Genomic DNA, 26019 nt, shown 5'->3' with positions numbered 1-26019 from the left:
CCTCTCAGTGGCAGACCACGTTTTTTTTTTACCTTTATTTAATTAGGCAAGTCAGTTAAGAACAAATTCTTATTTTCAATGACGGCCTAGGAACAGTGGGTAAAACTGCCTGTTCAGGGGCAGAATGACAGATTTGTACCTTGTCAGCTCGGGGGTTTGAACTTGCAACCTTCCAGTTACTAGTCCAACGCTCTAAACACTAGGCTACCCTGCTGCCGTGTAACAACAAAGCACAGGCTCGGTACATCCGAACATCACACCTGGGGGAAAGGTACAGGATGGCAACAACAACTGCCCGAGTTACACCAGGAATGCACAATTCCTTCATCAGTGCTCAGACTGTTCGCAATAGGCTGAGAGAAGCTGGACTGAGGCCTTGTAGGCCTGTTGTAAGGCAGGTTCTCACCAGACATCACCGGCAACAATATTGCCTATGGGCACAAACCCACCGTCGCTGGACCAGACAAGACTGGCAAAAAGTGCTCTTCACTGATGAGTCGCGATTTTGTCTCACCAGGGGTGATGGTCGGATTCGCGTTTATCGTTGAAGGAATGAGCGTTACACCGAGGCCTGTACTCTGGAGCGGGATCGATTTGGAGGTGGAGGGTCCGTCATGGTCTGGGGTGGTGTGCCACCATATCATCGGACTGAGCTTGTTGTCATTGCAGGCAATCTCAATGCTGTGCGTTACAGGGAAGACATCCTCTTCCCAGGCTCATCCTGACATGACCCTCCAGCATGACAATGCAACCAGCCATAGTGCTCATTCTGTGCATGATTTCCTGCAAGACAGGAATGTCAGTGTTCTGCCATGGCCAGCGAAGTGCCCGAATCTCAATCCCATTGAGCACGTCTGGGACCTGTTGGATTGGAGTGTGAGAGCTAACGCCATTACCCCCAGAAATGTCCGGGAACTTGTAGGTGCCTTGGTGGAAGAGTGGGGCAATATCTCACAGCAAGAACTGGCAAATCTGGTGCAGTCCATGAGGAGGAGATGCACTGCAGTACTTAATGTAGCTGGTGGCCACAACAGATACTGACTGTTACTTTTGATTTTGACCCTCCCTTTGTTCAGGGACACATTATTCAATTTCTGTTAGTCATATGTCTGTGGAACTTGTTCAGTTTGTCTCAGTTTAATCGTATGTTCATACAAATATTTACACATGTTGAGTTTGCTGAAAATAAAAGCAGTTGACAGTGATAGGACGTTTCTTTTTTTGCTGAGTTTATTTGAACCAAAATGACGGAATCTTATAGCCCCGAGATCTCGAGTTACTGGTAGGTAGGTATGTGTGGTTTATCTACAAAAGTAAAAAGGTACAAATAACACACAATAATGTGCATAATTATGTGGCTGTTAACTTGTATAATGTGAATATCAATGCAATGACAATATACAAATACAATGTAAATGAGTAAAGTTATACATAATTAGTGCAGCAATGCAACAAATCTCATGGCCAAGAGGCTGCAATAGCATGTGGCATAGAAGACAAAAGCTAAAGCAAGCTAGCGGTGGCTACATAGGATATCATATGGCAGGCAATCAAACAATATAAAGCTCACGAAAAGATTTCAAGCAGCAATGCAATAGCCACAAAAGAGGCCTTATTTAGAATAATATAAGCAAACGCTCAAAAGGTGTGTACAGTGATTTAAGGTGTGTCAATTAGCAACTACATGTAACAGAAAAAAACAGATCAATTAATCAAAATGGTTACTTGACTTGGTGTTGGTACCATAGAGATAGATAGAGGAGGAAACATTGTAGATATCCCATTATGTCGTCTGTGAGAGAACAGACTCCTTTCTGCATTTGCAAACATTGCTGCACAAGGGTAACCGAACCTAGAAAGTGAAACAAATCTGTGGATGTGCCCTTGAGCAAGGCACTTAACCCTAATTGCGCCAGGGTCGCCGTTGATAATGGCCATGACCCCACTCTCCGAGGGTGTATCAGGGAGAGTTGGGATATGCAAAAAACATTTCCAAAAGGAAAAATATAACCCACCATTTATTATATTGGTTGCAGAACACGGGGGAGTTCTCAGAGCACCAGCAAAAGAAGGCTCCATTTACATGTTGTTATGAGTACATTTCAGACAACTTTAGGATTAAAATGAGATTTTAAGACTCGTATGAATGTCTTGCTTAATATAATGTAAAAACTGCATTATACTTAAAAAGCTCAACTTCAACCAGTAAAATGGGTGTTAGCATTCTAGCTAACAACTGCTGGATCCAAATAGGTATTTTTGCAAAGGTCACAAACAAATATAATCTTAACGACTGTTCATGCAATAATCAAAACAACATTGTAAGCATACAAGAACCCAAAGTAGGGTTTTTGTTTAGACGTAAATCTAGATATTACTTATGAACAAAAATGGGCGCAGTTGACAATGGGGTCTTTCTGCCTCCAAGAATCCTGTGCATCCTTGCCTGATGTGAGTGTGTCATGTACTGAAGAGTGGACTATGGGCAGCGCCATTGAGGGTATCTCCATATTGAAGTAGTACATTTTCTTCTTCTACTACTTGAAGTTAGGGCTGGGCATGGACTAAAAATTATATCTCCATTTTTTTTTAACTTGTGGGTGATTCCCGATATATATATATCTCTCAATTTTTAAAAATGTTCTCTAACTATGCTTTGTTGTACAATTAATGGTAAAATACACTGCATTTTAAACAGTCAGCAAAATTATATTTAGGCTCAATATAAGCCTTCCACAAGCATAAGACCCACTAATAAATGCAGTATTTTATCAAAAACTACTAACAATTAACTATGTAACACTTATCATCAAAAAATATTCTCAGACAAAAAAGTCAGATTCACTCCAATGTTGGTCTTTGGACTCATCACAATATTCCCTAAAGAGTTAACATTGATGCATTCAAAAGATATTCACACTATACCAGCAGATGCACAGTAGCACATACGCGAATATGCTCAAATATGCTAAAAATACTTTAAGCATGCTTTCCAGTGTGAGCTCACTGCCTCTATAATATCTGGCATGCTCACATGAGAGGGAACAGCTGTCGCTGGTCTACTTATTGTCCCCTATCCCACTCGCTCCACCCTCCCCGACCCCCCAAAAAAGCCAGTGAGATATCTCCTTTTCCTACAGTCTCTGGGGCACCCCTTCCGCAGGGTGAGGGCAATAATTAGACCAGAGTGGCCCCGCCTAGATCAGGAAAAATGTGGGTGTGGGATGTTTCCCTTCTCTGCCGGAATAGAAAGGAGGTGCCCTCAAACCTGCCCGTTTTTGTACCTGGCCATAGAGCTGGTTAGAGGGCACACCTGTTATGAATGCCATCTGTCCTCAAGTGACCATAGAGATAGCTAGAGGACACAACTGCCTTGAATGCTTCTCTCCACTTTTACCCCACAGACTAGAGAATTCTTAACAATTTCCATTCTAGTATGCATTCTAATTTTCTGATTATAAGCCTGCAATCCATCCAGTTTATGTTGAATGAAGCGTGCTAGACAAACTGCACAATACATTACAGTGTAATAAATACAAGAACAAGCAATCTAGTAATTGATATCATCTGATGGACAGTATACCTTAGCTTGGTCCCATATCTGTTTATGCTATCATTCCACTCCTTGCCACTCCATGTCATGCAAAACATTCCAAGTACAAGCAGTCGAATGTTAGCACAAATCAATGACTGTATATATGAATGGACAAAGACATCCATCACATGACACCATTCATTCCTATGTGAAGATGCAATAGCGCATTGACCACGAAGATTGACATTTTTTCATTCACTATAATGGGGATCCTGTTTTTTGCTATCAATGCCTGCAAAACTGCAGTCAGCCATGAACTTCCGTGGCTTCAATGAAAGTGGGCATTTGTTGTCCTCTGGCACAAATAGTCTGGTACCAGGGCTAAGTATACCTTGCCTGTGACTAATTATATTGTTAAGAACCATTAAATTACAACATAAAGCCATATTTCCTTCTGTTATATAGCAACACATAGCAACACATAGACATAATACTCAAAAACATACACCAACATTCACCATAACTGTTCCCCATTACGAACTGAGGGTATAGTGTTTAGAGTTGGATCATGATGAGCTAAGTATGCAGTAAAATCTAACATTTTGGTCGACTATGATTGTCAGATTAAGACAAGATTGGCATTTTATTTTGCCACAGACATGTAAATTGGTTTTTCCAAGCCGGAATGGCCCATATGGCAGAAGCCAATCTCCTGTTTATGTAAGGCAGCTTGATGTGAAAGTACACCCCCTGGACAGGAAGCTAGAGTATGGCAGGGCCTTTTGCATAGATACTGTAAAGCATTTCACTCAGCCTTCATTTTGTCTCTGATATCCGAAGGCAAGGTTTCAAACAGGACGTCCTCCACCACTAGGCCACCACGCTTCAACGCCCGGCAGAACCGCAGCTCTGGAGGTAGGAGCTCTAAATGGTTGCCCTTCAGTTCCAGGTGTGTCAATAGAACCAGGTATGAGATCTTTGGTGAGAGCAAAGACAGCATATTCTTGCCCAGCTTGAGGGTTTTGAGCTTCTTGCAAAAGAAGAGCTCGTCTGGGAGGTTCTCGATCTTGTTGCACATCACAGAGAAATACTGAAGACTCTGTAGGACGCCAATCTCCGGCGGAATGAACCGGATGTCGTTGTTGGACAGGTCCAGGTAACGAAGCTTGTTGCATAAGAACAGGTGCGGGGACAAGATCTCTATCTTGTTGTGGCTGAAGTAGAGGCGCTCCAGGCTGCCAAGCTTCTTGATGTGCTCAGGGATGTAGCAGATACTGTTGTGCCAGAGTTTCAGGCACGTCAGCTTGTGGAGGTGCTGGCAGCTGACTATCTCCTCAATGGAGCGCAGGTTGTTTTCCTTCAGGTCCAACTCCTGTAGAGTTAAGAGTAAAACATTTTTATTATAAGTGTCATTCCACAAAATTACAGCAATTGGCCATACATATATTTTTTTGCAACCCTAGTTGTGTGACACTATGCAATCATAGCAGGCAGTTACAGTAAATCACGCCTGTAGGCTGACTACTCAGAGTTTTGAGACACTGTAGCCATTTATATCAGGCAATCATAGTATGGTATATCATACCTGTAGGTTCGTGAGGCTGAAGACAGCATGTGGGATGCGTTCCAGGTCACAGTGCACCAGCTCCAATTCAGTCAAGTTCACCATTTTCTTCAGGTTGTTGAGCATCACCAGCTTGGTGCCATCATTGTAGATGTACAGCCTCTGCAGGTGGCTGGACACATCTGCGATGGACTGGGGGATCTTTGTAAAGTTACTTTTGAGCGAGAGTGTCTTCAGGTGCTTCAGCTCCCTCAGGGACTCCAGACCCACATTCTTCGAAGCGTCAGGACTCAATGAGCCAATGAGGTAGAGTTCCTCTAGATACCGCAGGTGGTACAGCCAATGAGGCAGCTCCCTGCTGTCATCAAACTTTACCCTGAGCACCTTAGATAGAGATAGATACTCCATTAATCCCTGTGTGGAAATTAAATGTCAACGACAACAGCAGACAAAATACACATGGGTTGTTCCAATAAATTGAGTCCCTTTGATATTTTAAGCATAAATTGTTCACAAATGTTGAATTTTAAAAGCATCAGAGTCGCCTCTCCACTGTTGATGTTGAGACTGGTGTTTTGCGGGTACAATTTAATGAAGCTATAAGTTGAGGACTTGTGAGGCGTCTTTCTCAAACTAGACACTAATGTACTTGTCTTCTTGCTCAGTTGTGCACCGGGGCCTCCCACTCCTCTCTATTCTAATTAGACCCAGTTTACTCTGTTCTGTGAAGGTAGTACACAGCGTTGTATGAGATCTTCAGTTTCTTGGGAATTTCTCGCACATTCATTTCTCAGAACAAGAATAGACTGATGAGTTTCAGAAGAAAGATCTTTGTTTCTGGATATTTTGAGCCTGTAATCAAACCCACAAATGATGATGCTCCAGATACTCAACTAGTCTAAAGAAGACCAGTTTTATTGCTTATTTAAAATCAGGGGAACAGTTTTCAGCTGTACTAACATAATTGCAAAAGGGATTTCTAATTATCAATTTGCCTTTTTAAAATTAATAACTAGGATTAGCTAACACAACATGCCATTGGAACACAGGAGTGATGGTGGCTGATAATGGGTCTCTGTATGCCTATGTAGATATTCCATAAAAAAAAATCTGCCGTTTCCAGGTACAATAGTCATTTACAACATTAACAATGTCTACACTGTATTTCTGATCAATATTATGTTATTTTAAAAAATTATTAAAATTAAATTATTTTCTTTCAAAAACAAGAACATTTCTAAGTGACCCCAAATTTTTGAACGGTAGTGTACATTCAACACCGAGGCGCATACGCTGATTACTCACATATATGCACATATTCCTTCAGGTTACAGACCTTGTACAGTGCCTTCAGAAAGTATTCACACCCCTTGACTTTTCACATTTTGTTGTGTTACAGCCTGAATATGAACTTGATAAAAGTATGTTTTGGTCACAGGAATACCCCATAAAGTGAAATTATGTTTTAAATTTTTTACAAATTAATAAAAAATGAAAAGCTGAAATGTCTTGAGTCAATAAGTATATACCCCCTTTGCTATGGCAAGCCTTAATAGGTTCACGAGTAAAAACATGCTTAACAAGTCACAAAATAAGTTGCATGGCAATAATTGTGATTAACATTATTTTATGACTTCCTCATCTCTGTACCCCACACTTACAATTATCTGTAAGTTCACTCAGTCGAGCAGTGAATTTCGAACACAGATTCAACCACAAAGACCAGCCAGGTTTTCCAATGTCTCGCAAAAAAGGGCACCTATTGCTAGGCGTATCAATACTTCCAGTCACTACTAAGATACAGGCGTCCTTCCTAACGGAGTTGCCGGAGAGGAAGGAAACCACTCAATGGTGACTTTAAAACGGTTACAGAGTTTAATGGCTGTGATGGGAGAAAACTGAGGATGGATCAACAACATTGTAGTTACTCCACAATACTAATAGAATTGACAGAGCGAAAAGTAAGCCTGTACAGAATGCAAATTTTCCAAAACATTCATCCTGTTTGCAACAAGGCACTAAACTAATACTGCAAAAAATGTGGCAAAGCAATTCACATTCTGTGCCGAATACAAAGTGTTAAGTTTGGGGCAAAACCAATGCAAGACATTACTGAGTACCAATCTCCATGTTTTCAAGCATAGCGGTGGCTGCATCATTTTATGGGTATGCTTGTAATCGTTAAAGACTGGGGAGTTTTTCAGGATAAAAAACAAAAACAGAATGGAGCTAAGCACAGGCAAAATCATAGAGGAAAACCTGGATCAGTCTGCTTTCCACCAGACACTGGAAGACTAATTTACCTTTCGCAGGACAATAACCTAAAACACAAGGCCAAATCTACATTGTAGTTGCTTACCAAGAAGACAGTGAACGTTCATCAGTGGCCAAGTTACAGTTGACTTAAATCTTCTTACAAATCAAAGTGGTTAACTAACAACGATCAACAACCAATTTGTCAGAGCTTGAATTTTGAAAAGAATAATTGGCAAAAAAATAAAAATCTTTACAAATGTTAGAATTTTTCTTCTATCACGTATTTCGTGTAGACCGTTGACAAAATATGACAATTAAATCCATTATAATCCCACTTTGTAACAACATGTGGAAAATGACAAGGGGTGTGAATAACTTTTGAAGGCTCTATAACTAGGCCTAGGACCTCTAGACAAAGCGAGTGCATCAATATCCATAGGCTAGTTATTGGGTTCATAAAAATACTTGACTCCAAAAACACTACAGTAATGTCATCAAAAACACTACAGTCCGCAAAACACTACAGAAATTACTATAGTATATACTACATGATAAACTGGGTGGTTTGAGCCGGAATGCTGACCCACATACTGTACGAGACAAAAATAGAATACAAAGTCAAGAGAAATAAAAAACCATGCCACACCAAATTCACTACCAGAAAAGCATACCTTGAGTTTCTCCTTGAGGAAGGAAGTTGCTGTGGTGTGGATCTTTAAGCAACACTGATACAGAGATAGCTCCTGGAGGTTTTCCAGCTGGGCGATGGAAGCTGGGATGGTTACGTTGTTGATGATCTCTAGCTTCAGGGACTGGAGCTCTGTCACCTCGAAGATGGTGTCCGGGAGCCCAGACAGCATGAACAGCTGCAGCTCCAGTCTGTCGTTGTGGTTGGTCAGCAGTCTCTGACGCAGCTTCTCTGGTGTCCATTCATGGTTCAGGTTCAGCTGTTTCAGTTTGTTCTCGCTGACCTCAGACAGGAACACTGCGAACCTGAGAGACCGAAAGAGAGAATAAGAAGATTACTTTATTGTCCAAAAAAACAATGTAAAATGATGTGCAATGGAAACTTTTCTTCTGCTTTATTCAAATCAAAATCATATTTGTCACATGCGCTGAATAAAACAAGTGTAGACCTTAGCATGAAATGCTTACTTACAAGCCCTTAACCAACAATGCAGAGTATTTAAAAAGTAAGTTTGAAAAATGTGCTAAATAAACTAAAAGGAAAAATAGTAACACAATAACCCCTTCGAAGGGTTGGAGCAGAGGGCAGCTATGCATTAGCACATGAATAGTTTATTTTATAACTGGAGGCATTACATACTTATCAATAATAACAAAGAGCTGAATCACTTGAAAGAATTTACAATTGTCTAATTTAGGAAAAGTTTTGCACCTCTTGGAATACAGTGGATCATACTGGTCGATCATGTGTAGCATGAAGGCAAAGTCATTCTTCACGTCTGGGATGTCATCGATTCCCGTTTCTTGCCTCACGTATTCAAAGGAGTACTCCTTCAGTGAGCGGTAGAAGAGCCAATAGGAAGTGTAGAGGCAGGTGAATCCGTACACAGCCACAAAGCACAGGTAACAGTACGACAACTTCGAGAACAGGTGGGCCATGGTGTGATTACAGGAGAAATGCTTATATCCCGTCATGTCCTGTATGTCCACACTGCACTTCACTGTGATCTGCACCTCAGAGACTAAAGCACTGTTATACGCGATGATGAGGAGGAACTTGAACACTTTGAGAACAGTCTGGCGAACATACATAACATAGAGGATGTCCCCCTCTTCTACGTGCAGGCGGAACTTCTTCACCTTCTCAAATAGAGCTTTGGCCTGTTCTCCTTCCTTCTTATCCAGGGCGCTGGCTGTGGGATTGTCCACCACGATCTTCTCTGGGATGGATTTGAGGGACTGGGTCTTCTCCAGGTTGTCCAGGTTCCCCTCTACAGACACATTGAGGATTGCCCTACTCTTCTTGATGTCCTTGAATCAATTCATGAATGAATGGATTAATGCATTTTATTTCAAATATATACAATATAGGGCTGTTTTCCGGGATACAGATTGAACCTAGTCCTGGACAAAACATAATTTTACGCATGCACACACCCACACACAGTAAATACATACAAGACATACAAACACATACCAACAATACCTTCTCCTCTGGGTTCTCTCCAGACACCTCAGACAGAGCTCTAGTAGTCCAGGGGGAGTCAAAGCACTTTCCCAAGATGGAGATGAAATGCTCTATCTTAGAGCTGGAGCCTGGGAACTTGAACCAGAAATTGCTACACACCATGAAGATGAGGGTGTGTATGAGGACTAGGTAAGGGAAGTACTTGGCGTACCAGTGCAGAGCTTTCTCATAGCACATCTGGTTGATGAAGCTGTACTGCTGGAAGTCCAGGTTCGTTTTCCGGCCCATCATCTCGTGCACATCCGGCTGCACAGAGGTTTTATTTGGGAAGAGTATTGTTTGGTTGTACATGGTCATTTTTTGGGGAAGGCAGATGATTTTGTCCTGCCTCACCTGAAAGAAGACAAAGAACAAACAATAACTCCGTAAACCAAAATTGTTTCTGTGAAAGTTCCAAGAACTATCGTTAGGTCACGCAAATGTTCTCATAACACAAAAACTGTCCAGTTGTTCTGATGATTATACAATGTTTGAATGTATTTAACCCTCTGTTTCCCATCATGTCCTTGTTTGTATATTTGTCTATTATGTATTGGTGCGCGACAGGCTCTTGTCCCCACTTTTACTTATCTTGTAATTTTGGTTATGGAGTTTTGTTAAGTCTATTAAACTACTCCATTTATACCAAGTTCGATTCTCCTGCGCATGACTTCCCTGCCACCTACACACACGCTATTACAGAATCTCCGACCAGGACATGATGGGAAACAGAGGGTTAAATACACATGTAATTCATGGGATTAGAACCAGGTGTGAAGGAAGACAAAACCAATGGAAAATGAAAAATGTATCAGTGATGGCTAGAAGATCGGTGATGTCGACCGCCGAACACCGCCCGAACAAGGAGAGGGACAGACTTCGGTAGAAGTCGTGACAATAACTATGCACTCTCCTCGAAACAATTGCATGGTATTCTTTCATTGTAATAGCTGCTGTAAATTAGACAGTGCAGTTAGATGAACACAAATTAAAGCTTTCTACCCATATCAGATACTGTATGTCTATGTCCTGGGAAATGTTCTTGTTAATTACAACCTCATGATAATCACATTAGACTACGTTAGCTCAACCGTCCAGTGGATGGGACACCAATCCCATAGAGGAAGATAAATAGGTTACATGGGCCTATATATTTCAAATCATATTGAAATAAATTCTACAGTATGTTCAATCAATTGAGTTCTATTTTGACAATAGGCTGCGGTCCGTCATTTATGACTCAGTGTATTGCATGTGTAACAAGTGCACAAGGATGTCCCCAATCGGTAATTTAGCACATTCTTATTGGGTAAGCATTATAAGCCGCCTCGATATTTGGAGCCATATGTGGTAATATCTCTAGGAGCTGATCCGTCATCAGTATTGCAGCGTAAATCTAATGTTATGGTAAAATTTGAATGGAGTAAGCTGATCCGAGAGCAGTGCTGCTTTTCTTTTGATTTTATCAGTATCGACACGGTCTAACGACACATTTAGCAAACGTTCTCTCTATGTGGTGTTTGGGAAACGCATTTGACATCTTTAGCTGTTGTAGGAATGATGCATCATTAAAACACTCGTAAGCCTAAGTTCCATTGTTATCAGGAAACCAGCCCTTGTCTCATTTTCTATTTTCTGCTCTGACGTCACTGGTAGAGATGTGACTCAGACAGGAAATAACCAATTAGTGCTTTAGCCAACCGCAGACTGAAGAGGGAGACACTCACTCTAATGCAATACTGTACCAAAAAATTCATTTGTTATGCTTTGACCTGCCATTGCATCTTTTATAAACACTTACAACATATAGATATTTTTTTCTATTGAGATCATAGATGAATCATGGACCCAAGTTGTGGTGATGTAATTATAGTGAGAAAGAACTAATTTAATTTTTTTCTTCTTCAGCTTCGAAAGGTTTTACATTGATCCAGATCAGTGACGTGGTTTATGGGACAGAGGAAATTAGCCTCATGGTTGTGCTGCAGCAGTACAGGGCAGGAAAGGAGAAACACAGTCAGGCCTGCTGAGTATAATCTCTGGAGAGAGGAGCAGCATAATTATTTCTCTCCATGTATACTCTCTCTCTTAATCTCTCATCTTGCTCACATTCTCTCACTATCCCTTTCCCTCTCACTCTCTCCCCTCTCTTACTCTCACTCATTCTCCTGCTCTGTCTCTCTCTGCCCTCCCTCCTCTCCCTATATGTGGTAGCTAGCGTGTAGAGCTATTCATTGGCTTCTCTGTTATAATGTCCCTTTGGTGAAGGTTAACACTGGTTCTGCCAATCTAAACTCAGACACACAGTCCCATAAAGGCAGGAAATGTATTAATTAGAGCTAGTACACTGTCTTATTTGACAAGGCTGCAGTTCACCAATATAAACTAATGGAAGTTATCACATGGGTGGTGTTTTGACCAACTGGTCCCAGGCAGTGGTGTAAAGTAATTTCTTTTGGAGTATCTGTACTTTACTTTTTATATTTTTGTACTTTTTTCTCCACTACATTCCAAAGAAAATAATGTACTTTCTACTTTATACATTTTCCTTGACACCCAAAAATACTATATACTATAGTATATTTCAGCAATTACATTTACTTCAGTTACTTAAGTATATTTAAAACCAAATACTTTTTTACTTAAGTAGGATTTTACTGGGTGACTTTCACTCAAGTGATTTTCTATTAAGGAATCTTTACTTTTACTCAAATATGACAATTTGGTACTTTTTCCATCACTGGTCGCAGGGAAATTCGCAGGATGTGGTAAGTGAATCTGTTCCCTCCATTTAGTATGACATATTACGTTAGTGTAACAGTATAACTTTAGACCGTCCCCTCGCCCATACCCAGGCGCGAACCAGGGACCCTCTGCACACATCAACAACAGTCACCCACGAAGCATCGTTACCCATTGCTCCACAAAAGCCGCAGCCCCTGCAGAGCAAGGGGAACTACTACTTCAAGGTCTCAAAGCAAGTGACGTCACCTATTGAAACGCTATTTTGCGTGCACCACCGCTAACTAAGCTAGCTGTTTCACATCCGTTACATTAGGTTACATTATGACTAGAATAGCAATCGTACAATATCATACAAATTAGAGGACGTATAGTCTCAAGCGTTTGGGGAGAATTTACATTGTCATTAGTTCTCCTAAACACCAAAGGTTAAGATAATTTATATAGCAGGTTAGGTGAATTGGGTTAAAGTTAGAATAAGGGTTAGGAGAGGCTTAAATGCTAGTTGTCCCTGAAGTGGCTCGAACACCCAACCTTTCAATTGATAGGTCAGGGAGGAAAGGCCTATCTCCCTACTGTTGTGTTCTAACCAACCTTTAGTGCATATCACATGTCTTCGAGGTGCTCAGAAATACGTATAGAATTTCTCATGTGGCTCTGAGGCCAGGCTTGTTTTGAAATTGCCCAAAATTAATAAACAGTGAAAGCACTCATTCTGTCTTTTTGTATAGATCCTTCCCCTCAGCTCAAGGGGACAACAGGGGATATTTCTACCCTAACAAAATTTCTATCAATGGCGTTTGGTGGTTTCAAAAACATTATTTGTCCTAATCTACAGGGGTTTATATATAGATGGAGACCCTATGGGCACTGGTCAAAAGTAGGTCACTACTTAGGGAATAGGGTTAATTTGGGAAGCAGCCCAGAATCGGCAGATCGAGCTCCACCATCTCCAATTGATCAGAGTGGTGAAAAGAAGTGACAGGTTATGGTCAGCTGGAATCATGACTACATCCCAAATGGCCTCCTATTCTGTATTTATTGCATTACTTTTGACCAGTGCACTATAGGGAACAGGGTGCCATTTTAGACAAATCCCATTTGTTTATGAAGAGGGGGTGGGGCAGGCAAGGTGCCATTTTTGGTGCGAGGTGCAGTGTGTGTTTCCCATGTGTTCCCCATGTGTTTATGAAGTGGTGGTGGGGGCCATGTTTGGTGCACGGTGCGGTCTGTGTGTGTTTCTGTGTGTTTGTTTGTGGAGTGCAGAAATTTCTTCTCCTTCCGCTGGTAAACTCCAGCCAGACTGCTGCTTATATGAACCGAACCTCCTCCCCAGGCTTGAATTGATGGGATGTAAAAAAAGAAAAAAAAAAGAACTGAAAATCACCCATCAAAATGAATATTCTATCACAGCATACATACTATTTTTGCAGTGCCCAATTTATTCTTAGTTCGGGGATATAAAGTTTATATTTGAAAACTTTCTGATTTCCCAAACTCACTTCCTTGTTTAGCACATTTATTTATTTTTTTTGTGAATTTTACCCCTTTTTCTCCCCAATTTCGTGGTATCCAATTGTTGTAGTAGCTACTATCTTGTCTCATTGCTACGACTCCCGTACGGCTCGGGAGAGATGAAGGTTGAGAGTCATGCGTCCTCTGATACACAACCCAACCAAGCTGCACTTCTTCTTAACACAGCGTGCATCCAACCTGGAAGCCAGCCGCACCAATGTGTCAGAGGAAACACCGTGCACCTGGCCACCTTGGTTAGCGCGCACTGTGCCCGGCCTGCCACAGGAGTCACTGGTGCGCGATGAGACAAGGACACCCCTACCGACCAAGCCCTCCCTAACCCAGATGACGCTAGGCCAATTGTGCGTAGCCCCACGGACCACCCGGTCACGGCCGGTTACGACAGAGCCTGGGTGTGAACCCAGGGACTCTGATGGCACAGCTGGCGCTGCAATACAGCACCCTTAACCACTGCGCCACCCAGGAGGCCTCATTTAGCACATTACTTGCTATGCTCGCACATTGAAATCCACAAAGAGGGTGAGGTTCTAGATGGTGCTGGAGTGAAAGATCAGCCAATTAAAACCTGCAGATGTTTTCTCCAGGCCTGCCATTGACTGCCATTTAAGTCCCGTTCTGAGGCGCTCTGAAACCAGATGTCTCGCCAGAGAGAGCCCGCTGGTGGGTGAGATTAACATGAACCCACTGCAACCTGTCGGGTGCATCTACCACAATAAAAGCTGTCACCCTAATTACTTCTTATTTACCATTTATTTTAATATCTGCTGTTCAGCAAGTCACTTTAAGACTTGATTTAAGCATTTCAACATATCTCAAATTATAGCTAGGTGGTACTAGCAGATGAAGTATACATAATTTATGCTATAAAAACATGACTGTACTATACACAGAACATAAGGCAGACTATATGAACTACAAGAGTAAAACTTAAAATTACATAATTACAACCAGAATTCTGAAACATAACTTCAACCAGTTTTGACCTCTGGGTATAGGCGTATGCTACAAAATGTTTAGAATGTGTATGCACCTCATAGAAACAATTGCTTGTTCAAAAATACTTTATTGGAAGAGATTTTGAAGCTGTCTGATGCAACTGACCTGTCGGGTGCATCCGAACACTCCGATCATTAACATGACCACAGAGAGGTAATCTGTGCACTAACCTGTAGGGTGCATCCGAACACACCGATCATTAACATGACCACAGAGAGGTAGTCTGTGCACTAACCTGTAGGGTGCATCCGAACACTCCGATCATTAACATGACCACAGAGAGGTAGTCTGTGCACTAACCTGTAGGGTGCATCCGAACACTCCGATCATTAACATGACCACAGAGAGGTAGTCTGTGCACTAACCTGTAGGGTGCATCCGAACACTCCGATCATTAACATGACCACAGAGTGTAGTCTGTGCACTAACCTGTAGGGTGCATCCGAACACTCCGATCATTAACATGACCACAGAGAGGTAGTCTGTGCACTAACCTGTAGGGTGCATCCGAACACTCCGATCATTAACATGACCACAGAGAGGTAGTCTGTGCACTAACCTGTAGGGTGCATCCGAACACTCCGATCATTAACATGACCACAGAGAGGTAGTCTGTGCACTAACCTGTAGGGTGCATCCGAACACTCCGATCATTAACATGACCACAGAGAGGTAGTCTGTGCACTAACCTGTAGGGTGCATCCGAACACTCCGATCATTAACATGACCACAGAGGGTAGTCTGTGCACTAACCTGTAGGGTGCATCCGAACACTCCGATCATTAACATGACCACAGAGAGGTAGTCTGTGCACTAACCTGTAGGGTGCATCCGAACACTCCGATCATTAACATGACCACAGAGAGGTAGTCTGTGCACTAACCTGTAGGGTGCATCCGAACACTCCGATCATTAACATGACCACAGAGAGGTAGTCTGTGCACTAACCTGTAGGGTGCATCCGAACACTCCGATCATTAACATGACCACAGAGAGGTAGTCTGTGCACTAACCTGTAGGGTGCATCCGAACACTCCGATCATTAACATGACCACAGAGGTAGTCTGTGCACTAACCTGTAGGGTGCATCCGAACACTCCGATCATTAACATGACCACAGAGAGGTAGTCTGTGCACTAACCTGTAGGGTGCATCCGAACACTCCGATCATTAACATGACCACAGAGAGGTAGTCTGTGCACTAACCTGTAGGGTGCATCCGAACACTCCGATCATTAACATGACCACAGAGAGGTAGTCTGTGCACTAACCTGTAGGGTGCATCCGAACACTCCGATCATTAACATGACCACAGAGAGGTAGTCTGTGCACTAACCTGTAGGGTGCATCCGAACACTCCGATCATTAACATGACCACAGAGAGGTAGTCTGTGCACTAACCTGTAGGGTGCATCCGAACACTCCGATCATTAACATGACCACAGAGAGGTAACCTAGGGTCTGGATAAACATAACCTGAATACCTAGGGTGCATCACCCCCCCCTTAAATGATTTAGATGCACTATTGTAAAGTGGCTGTTCCACTGATGTCAGAAGGTGAATTCACAATTTGTAAGACTCTGGATAAGACTAAATGACTTAAATGTAAAATGTAGTCTGTGCACTAACCTGTAGGGTGCATCCGAACACTCCGATCATTAACATGACCACAGAGAGGTAGTCTGTGAACACATCCCACCAGGGCTTCAGAACCCGGAACTGTGGCTGCTGCTCTGAGAACTGCCGGAACTCCGTCACAGGAATCATGGCTCCTGCTGGGACAGAGCTGACATTGGGATTGTTTGCAAACAATGCATTTGTAAATAAACAATGTATAGCTTAAACATATGTTTAGTCCTTGCGTGCCAGTTATTACAACCATACTTAAATTCATAAATGGAGCTGTGGTGACATTTCTCCATACTCATCCCTTTGCTTTGGAGCAAACCAAGTAGCAGGGCAGATTTTATTCCCCAAGAAATTAAGGATTTTGCCTTTAAGCCTCCATTTAAATCGCATTGTCACTTTCCTTGAGGATTCTGACCTATACTTTCAATATTGTCACGTATACTGTAACGGTTTTCTTGAGGTGAAGGAGAGGCGGACCAAAACGCAGTGTGGTGGTTATTCATGTTTTTTAATAAGACACTATACATGAATAAACTAACAAAAACAATAAACGTGAGAAAACCTAAACAGCCTATCTGGTGAAAACAAACACAGAGACAGGAACAATCACCCACAAACACACAGTGAAACCCAGGCTACCTAAGTATGATTCTCAATCAGAGACAACTAATGACACCTGCCTCTGATTGAGAACCATACTAGGCCGAAACATAGAAATACCCAAATCATAGAAAAACAAACAGACTGCCCACCCCAACTCACGCCCTGACCATACTAAATAATGACAAAACAAAGGAAATAAAGGTCAGAACGTGACATATACTCCCTCTCCGGCCTCTAGGTCATCAGGCTGCTGATTATCCCGTACACCTGTCACCATCGTCATGTGCACCAGCGCTTCATGATACAACTGGACTCCATCACCTCCTTGATTATCTTCCCTGTATCTGTCACTCCGCTTGGTTCTTTTCTCAGGTGTTATTGACTCTGTTTCATGTCGGTGCGTTGTTTGAGTTTGGCGTGTAGTGTTTTGTTTATTTTTAAAAAAACACTCACTCCCTGTATTTACTTCCCGACTCTCAGCGCACTCGTTACAAATATGGCCAGCTTCCAGACTAGTTTGATAACGTTAAAGATTTGACTGTACAACAACCACACTCAATAAACTGGTGTGATGTATCAAACTGAGGCATGATAAAAGCAACATGCATGCCTTGCCCACCTGAGGATCTGTCTTTTCCTGTGTTTAGGGGTGCCAAATCCACTTGTCAGTTAAATCTTGCTGGATTGATTACTATGATTTTACTACTGCGACTCTTTCATACTTTTGTTTGTGACTGTCGTTTTTTCCCGTTAACATTACGACCTCAGAAATGTTTAAGTAATGATCTGTCAAACACACCCCGGTAATGGCTGAAATGGGTTTCATGGAATACATTGGCTTAAAGTTGAATCTATAAGAACGCCAAAGCTTAGTCTAAGATTTAACACACCGTCTCGATACTTACTGTACATCACAAGAAAGAGAAGAAATAACTTTACTTTGATGGGTGTTCATTTGTGTAATTAAAAATAGGTACAATTTAATACAGTTGATAGAGTTTGTCTACAAATTAGACAGAGCAAGTGTTTGGTAGTTGCAGCCAGGGACTTAGTGGAAGGGTAAATGCCATTTATGCCCTTTTTATTTGTGAAATTGCATTTACTCACCGTTTTATTTAGTTTATTAACGTTTTCCCACAAATTATTGCGTTCCTGAGCGTTTATCAGCGGTCAGAACGCTCATATTATTGATCTGAGTTCTAATTACGCCTGCCTCTGCAAACAAATGGAATCATGATTACGTTATGCTTGTTATACTACAGCGACTGAAATGACTGCAACACTCAGAGCTGCAGTTAGTTTCAGAGTGTGTGGCAAGGAATAAGTTAGCCCTAAATATTTCTAAAATTAAAAATATTGTATTTGGAACAATACACCCAATAAACCCTAAACCTCAACTAAATTTTGTAAAAAATAATGTGGAAATTGAGCAAGTTGAGATGACAAAACTGCTTGGAGTAACACTAGATTGTAAACTGTCATGGTCAAAACATATTGATGCAGTAGTAGCTAAGATGGGGAGAAGTCTGTCTTTAATAAAGCGAAGCTCTGCCTTCTTAACAACACTATTAACAAGGCAGGTCCTACAGGCCCTAGTTTGTCGCACCTTGACGACTGTTCAGTCATGTGGTCAGGTGCCACAAAAAAGGACTTAGGAAAATTGCAATTGGCTCAGAACAGGGCAGCACGGCTGGCCCTTGGATGTACACAGAGATCTAATATTAATACTATGCATGTCAATCTCTCCTGGCTGAAAGTGGAGGAGAGATTGACTTCATCACTACTTTTATTTATGAGAGATATTGACATGTTGAATGCACCGAGCTGTCTGTCTAAACGACTGGCACACAGCTCGGACACCCATGCATACCCCACAAGACATGCCACAAGAGGTCTCTTCACAGTCCCCAAGTCCAGAACAGACTATGGGAGGCACACTGTACTACATAGAGCCATGACTACATGGAACTCTATTCCACATCAAGTAACTGACGCAAGCAGTAAAATTTGATTTTTTTTTAAACACATAAAAAACACCTTATGGAACAGCGGGAACTGTGAAGCAACACAAACATTGGCACACACACACACACACACACACACACACACACACACACACACACACACACACACACACACACAGATATATGATAAGATACGCACTACACATACACCTGGGTTTAGTACTGTAGATATGTGGTAGTGGTAGAGTAGGGGCCTGAGGGCACACAGTCTGTTGTGAAATCGGTGAATGTATTGTAATGTTTTTATAATGGTATAAACTGCCTCAATTTTGCTGGACCACAGGAAGAGTAATGGAGATCCATAGTAAATACAAATACAAATGTTTGCCTGATACCCCCAGATTTGCATTGTTAGCAGCGCATTCATTCACCAACAGAAAACTGCCCACGGCACAGGCCGAGACGTGAAACAAACTACCTCAGCCCAGGCCAAAGCTGACAAAATGTTCATCGACTCCTGCCTTGTCAACAGACATCCCTCAAACAAACAAAAAAATTGATATTTCAGTCAGGTGGCTAGCTATCTAGCTAGTTCAAGGGCTCTAGCTACTGTTAGCCAGATAGCTAGCTAACATTAGCTATAACTAGCTGGCTAGAAGGAAGAAGTTAGAACCTAACGTTAAAAGGAGCCTGACCTAAGCAGGAGCAGTTGACTGAAATTAATATAGCTATAATCTTAACAAAAGACAGGATAAATAAATCCTCATAACAGAATACATTTGCTTTACTATCCAGGTTTCCAACCAACCATTTTATGCGAGTATAGTACATTCCGGATTTTAAAAAAATGTAATGACATGTCTGATGGAAACAGTACATTTTTGGGAAACTTTACAGATTGTTGACAAAACAAAATAGCCAGACAAGGTAGTATCTTTTTGTCTGGATAAAATTTCATTATGCGAGTTTTGGCAAGTCGGTTAGGACATCTACTTTGCGCATGACACAAGTAATTTTTCCAACAATTGTTTACAGACAGATTATTTAACTTTTTATTCACTGTATCACAATTCCAGTGTGTCAGAAGTTCACATACACTTAGTTGACTGTGCCTTTAAACAGCTTGGAAAATTCCAGAAAATTTGATGGTGGCTTTAGAAGCTTCTGATAGGCTAATTTACATCATTTGAGTCAATTGGGGGTGTACCTGTGGATGTATTTCAAGGCCTACCTTCAATCTCAGTGCCTCTGTTTGAAACCATGGGAAATTCAAAAGAAATCAGCCAAGACCTCAGAAAAAATTGTAGACCTCCACAGGTCTGGTTCATCCTTGGGAGCAAATTCTAAATGTCTGAAGGTACAAACAATAGTACGCAAGTATAAACACCATGGGACCACGCAGCCGTCATACCGCTCAGGAAGGAGATGCGTTCTGTCTCCTAGAGATTAACGTACTTTGGTGTGAAAAGTGCAAATCAATCCCAGAACAGCAGCATACGACCTTGTGAAGATGCTGGGGGAAACAGGTAGAAATGCATCTATATCCACTGTTAAACAAGTCCTATATAGACATAACCTAAAAGGCCGCTCAGCAAGGAACAAGCCACTACTCCAAAACCGCCATTAAAACGACAGACTACGGTTTGCAACTGCATATAGTGACAGGATCATACTTTTTGGAGAAATGTCCTCTGGTCTGATGAAACAAAAATAGAACTGTTTGGCCATAACGACCATCATTATATGAAGAACACCATCCTAACTGTGAAGCATGGGGGTGGCAGCATCATGTTGTGGGAGTGCTTTGCTGCAGGAGGGACTGGTGCACTTCACAAAATAGACAGCATCACGAGGAAGGAAAATTATGTGGATATTTTGAAGCAACATCTCAGGACATCAGTCAGGATGTTAAAGCTTGGTTGCAAATGGGTCTTCCAAATGGTCAATGACTCCAAGCATACTTCCAAAGTTGTGGCAAAGTGGCTTAAGGACAGCAAAGTCAAGGTATTGGAGTGGCCATCATAAAGCCCTGACCTCAACCGTATAGAAAATGTGTGGGCAGAACTAAAAAAGCGTGTGGAGCAAGGAGGCCTACAAACCTGACTCAGTTACACCATATTTGTCAGGAGGAATGGGCCAAAGTTCACCCAAGTTATTGTGGGAAGCTTGTGGAAGGCTGCCCGACATGTTTGACCCAAGTAAAAAATGTAAAGGCAATGCTACCAAATACTAATTGAGTGTATGTAAACTCCTGATCCACTGGGAATGTGATGAAAGAAATAAAAGATTAAATCAATTATTCTCTCTACTATTATTCTGACATTTCAGATTCTTAAAATAAAGTTGGTGATCCTAACTGAGCTAAGACAGGGATTTGTTTTACTCTGATTAAATGTCAGGAATTGTGAAAAACTGAGTTTATGTATTTGTCTAAGGTGTATGTAAACTTCCGACTTCGACTGTAATTTAACTCTTTTGGAGATCACCACCAGTTGGTGGAGCTCTTTTTAAATCAGGGATAGTAAATTATGAGTCATTGTAGGCATGAGAGGCATACACTTTAAGGCCTTGATGATGCTACTAGCATAGCTCCAAAAACAATGCATTCGGAAAGTATTCAGACCCCTTGACATTTTCCCCATTTTGTTATGGTGCAGCCTTATTATAAAATGTATTGAATATATTTTTTTCTCATCAATCTACACACTACCTGATAATGACAAAGCAAAAACATTTTTTTTAAGAAATGCTTGCATAAGTATTCAGACCCTTTGCTGTGAGACTCGAAATTGAGCTCAGGTGCATGCTGTTTCCATTCACCTTTGTTGAGATGTTTCTACAACTTGATTGGAGTCCACCTGTGGTATATAGAATTGATTGGACATGATTTGGAAAGGCACACACCTGTCTATATAAGGTCCCACAGTTGACAGTGCATGGCAGAGTAAAAACCAAGTAACATTGTCCATAGAGCTCAGAGACAGGATTGTGTCGAGGCACAGATCTGGTGAAGGCTTCCAAAATGATTCTGCAGCATTGAAGGTCCCTGAGAAAACAGTGGCCTTCATCATTCTTAAAACAAATTTGTTTGGAACCACCAAGACTCTAGAGCTGGCCGCCTGGCCAAACTGAGCAATCAGGGCAGAAGGGCCTTGGTCAGGGAGGTGACTAAGAACCTGATGGTCACTGAGAGAGCTCCAGAGTTCCTCCGTGGAGATGGGAGAATCTTCTCGAAGGACAACCATCTCCACCAATAAGGCCTTTATGGTAGAGTGCCCAGACGGAAGCAACTCGTCAGTAAAAGGCACATGACAGCACTCTTGGTATTTGCCAAAAGTCACCTAAAGGATTATCAGACTATGAGAAACAAGATTCCCTGGTCTGATGAAGCCAAGATTAAACACTTTGGCCTGAATGCCAAGCATCACATCTGGAGGAAACTTGGCACCATCCCTATCGTGAAGCATGGTGTTGGCAACATTTCAAATCAAATTTTATTTGTCACATACACATGGTTAGCAGATGTTAATGCGAGTGTAGCGAAATGCTTGTGCTTCTAGTTCCGACAATGCAGTAATAACCAACAAGTAATCTAACTAACAATTCCTAAACTATTGTCTTAGTGTAAGGGGATAAAGAATATGTACATAAGGATATATGAATGAGTGATGGTACAGAGCAGCATAGGCAAGATGGTATCGAGTACAGTATATACATATGAGATGAGTATGTAAACAAAGTGGCATAGTTAAAGTGGCTAGTGATACATGTATTACATAAGGATGCAGTCGATGATATAGAGTACAGTATATACGTATGCATATGAGATGAATAATGTAGGGTAAGTAACATTATATAAGGTAGCATTGTTTAAAGTGGCTAGTGATATATTTACATCATTTCCCATCAATTCCCATTATGAAAGTGGCTGGAGTTGAGTCAGTGTCAGTGTGTTGGCAGCAGCCACTCAATGTTAGTGGTGGCTGTTTAACAGTCTGATGGCCTTGAGATAGAAGCTGTTTTTCAGTCTCTCGGTCCCAGCTTTGATGCACCTGTACTGACCTCGCCTTCTGGATGATAGCGGGGTGAACAGGCAGTGGCTCGGGTGGTTGATGTCCTTGATGATCTTTATGGCCTTCCTGTAACATCGGGTGGTGTAGGTGTCCTGGAGGGCAGGTAGTTTGCCCCCGGTGATGCGTTGTGCAGACCTCACTACCCTCTGGAGAGCCTTACGGTTGAGGGCGGAGCAGTTGCCGTACCAGGCGGTGATACAGCCCGCCAGGATGCTCTCGATTGTGCAACATAATGCTGTAGTGATGTTTTTCAGTGGCAGGGACTGGGTACTCAGAGCACTCAGGACGTCAGACTGGGGCGAAGGTTCGCCTTCGAACAGGACAACCCTAAGCACACAGCCAAGACAACGTAGGAGTGGAAGGAAAAAGAGGACTACAGGAAAAAGAGGACAGAGCACGCCCCCATTCTCATTGACGGGGCTGCAGTGGAGCAGGTTGAGAGCTTCGAGTTCCTTGGTGTCCACATCACCAACAAACTAACATGATCCAAGCACACCAAGACAGTCGTGAAGAGGGTATGACAAAACCTATTCCCCCTCATGAGACTGGAAAGATTTGGCATGGGTCCTCATATCCTCAAAAGGTTTTAACTTCTTATGGGCAGGTAGGATGGTAGCGTCCCACCTGGCCAACATCCGGTGAAATTGTAGAGGGCGAAATTCAAACTACAGAATTATAAATATTTAACTTTCATAAAATCACAAGTGTAATACATCAAAATCAAGCTTAACTTCTTGTTAATCCAGCCGCTGTGTGCGAAAGCACACCATGAGATTATCTGAGGACAGTGCTCTGCATACAAAAGCATGAAAAACATATTTCAACCAGGCAGATGCGCCACGCAAAGTCAGAAATAGCGATATAATAAATGCCTTACCTTTGATGATCTTCTTCTGTTGGCACTCCAAAAGGTCCCAGATACATCACAAATGGTCCTTTTGTTCGATAATGTCCTTCTTTATATCCATAAAAACTCTGTTTAGCTGGCGCGCTTCAGTCAATAATCCACCCAGTTTCCCTCCATCAAAATGCATACAAAATTAATCACAAACGTTCCTAATAAGCTTTTCCAAACAAGTCAAACAACCTTAGGTACCCTAACACGTAAATAAACAATCAAATTTAAGATGGAGAATCGTTATTGTCTTTACCTGAGAAAAATACCAAAGAACGCACTCTCTTCCACAGGCTTGGAAACACTACAGCCAAAATGGAAGCCACCTAGAAAAATTACAATTTCTTGCAAATTTTTCCAAAGACCAGCATGAAACTCTTTCTAAAGACTGTTGACATCTAGTGGAATCCCTAGGAACTGCAATCTGGGAGGATTTTGCCTTATAATAAAAGTGACAGCCATTGAAAACAGTGGCAGGCTGAATTATTATTTTTTTTAGATGGTTTGTCCTCGGGATTCGCCTGCCATATCAGTTATGTTATACTCACAGACACTGGAAACTTTAGAGTGTCTTCCATCCAAATCTACCAATTATATGCATATCCTAGCCTCTGGGCCTGAGTAACAGGCAGTTTACTTTGGGCAAGCTTTTCATCCGGACGTGAAAACACTGTCCCCTACCCAAGAGAGGTTAACAAGAAATTTGTGGAGTGGTTGAAAAACGAGTTTTAATGACTCCAACCTAAGTGTATGTAAACCTCCGACTTCAACTGTAGGTACAATCTTCCCAGCGCCTCTGTTAGAAGGTGTGCCAATACCAGTAGGAGACGGATGCATAGAAAACATTTTATTTCACGCACACACACCAACATAGCAAGAGGGGACTGGTAATAGTGGTAGTGCTGGTGGTATCTGTAATAGAACAGAAGATAGAGAGTATGCATGTAGAATAGGCATAGAGAAAGAAATAGGCCTCTAGTGACTAAAAGGCCATTTTAGCATAAGCAACGTCATTGAGGGCGTCCACCATTTTAAAATTGTCAAAGAAGTCAACTGGGTTGGGATTCCTATGGGTTGTAGCCTCATTGGCGCTGCCCATGCTGTCACAAATCCTATAATGGTACAGATATTAAGATGAGTCCTCTATTTTAAACATAACACTCAATATAAACAATATAGCAGTGGGCTAGCACGTTAGGACAGGGGCTTGTAAACTAGGTACAGTACAAAGCATACAGGGAAGCTACAATTAGCAAGGCTAACAGCGATGGCTACCAGGGAAAAGAGCTACCATTGACCAAAGGACTAAGACGGCACACAGAATGACAATATACAATAGCAGATAGCTTAGGGCTAGTATGCTATGTGACTATGCTATGTAAACAACAAAAGGCCATGGGGCAGCCATCACAACACAGCAGCCATCTTGAGGCCTATATGATCAAGCCTGGGGTGTATTCATTCTGCCAATTCTGTTGCAAAATGTTTCTTAAGCGGAAGCAAGCAGAATGAAACGGGGATGGACCAACCTGAATTTGTCCAATAGAAACTCGTTTTGCTTTGTTTGCTTCCATTTGGTTCTTAAACGGTAAACGATTTCCATAATGACTACACCCCATAAGACCTACTGGCTGGCCTAAACATAAACAAGCAGTTTTCAATACACCCACACCCAGCAAAGTCCACTTACTATATCATGGACGGACGCACACACTTACACTAGCATGTGTTGTCAGAGTCCAGGGCTCTGGAAAAAGGTCAGTTGGGTGTGTCCCAGCTGTTGGTGTGCAGGGCAGAGGTTTATAAGAGAGCTCCTCACTCTGCCACTGCTTGCTGAAGACTGAGAGAAAGTGGCAGGAATTGGGTATCTGTGACCCCAGATGACTGGCTGTGATTGGCTGACCCCACAGTTGAATAAGGCAACCCTAGCAACCTGGCCTGGCAACAGAGGTGTGAAGTGCAAGTTTATGGGCCCTTAGGCTCCAGTGGGAGTGGGGGGCCTACTTTGTGCAGTTAGAAGTCCCAAAGTTG

The 26019-nt window shown here is 42.0% G+C and overlaps 1 protein-coding gene across 3 annotated transcripts in view; it reads right to left on the bottom strand.

The window, feature by feature from the left end:
• Window positions 1-767: 767 nt before the first annotated feature.
• LOC135513052 (volume-regulated anion channel subunit LRRC8C-like) overlaps window positions 768-26019 on the bottom strand; it is a 41999-nt gene continuing 16747 nt past the window's right edge. The window contains exons 2-7 of one of the 3 annotated variants that reach the window (XM_064935708.1): window positions 16454-16596; window positions 9529-9903; window positions 8755-9353; window positions 8027-8348; window positions 5121-5483; window positions 768-4907 (exon numbers count right to left, since the gene is read on the bottom strand). In XM_064935708.1, the coding sequence (XP_064791780.1) occupies window positions 4341-4907; window positions 5121-5483; window positions 8027-8348; window positions 8755-9353; window positions 9529-9903; window positions 16454-16591 (2364 nt within the window). In that variant the 5' untranslated portion in view covers window positions 16592-16596 and the 3' untranslated portion in view covers window positions 768-4340. The other 2 variants (XM_064935707.1, XM_064935706.1) reach the window with 2 other exon arrangements.

Source organism: Oncorhynchus masou, chromosome 24, assembly GCF_036934945.1.
Source record: "Oncorhynchus masou masou isolate Uvic2021 chromosome 24, UVic_Omas_1.1, whole genome shotgun sequence".
NCBI lineage: Eukaryota > Metazoa > Chordata > Actinopteri > Salmoniformes > Salmonidae > Oncorhynchus > Oncorhynchus masou.
This window is presented reverse-complemented; position numbering and strand designations above follow the sequence as displayed.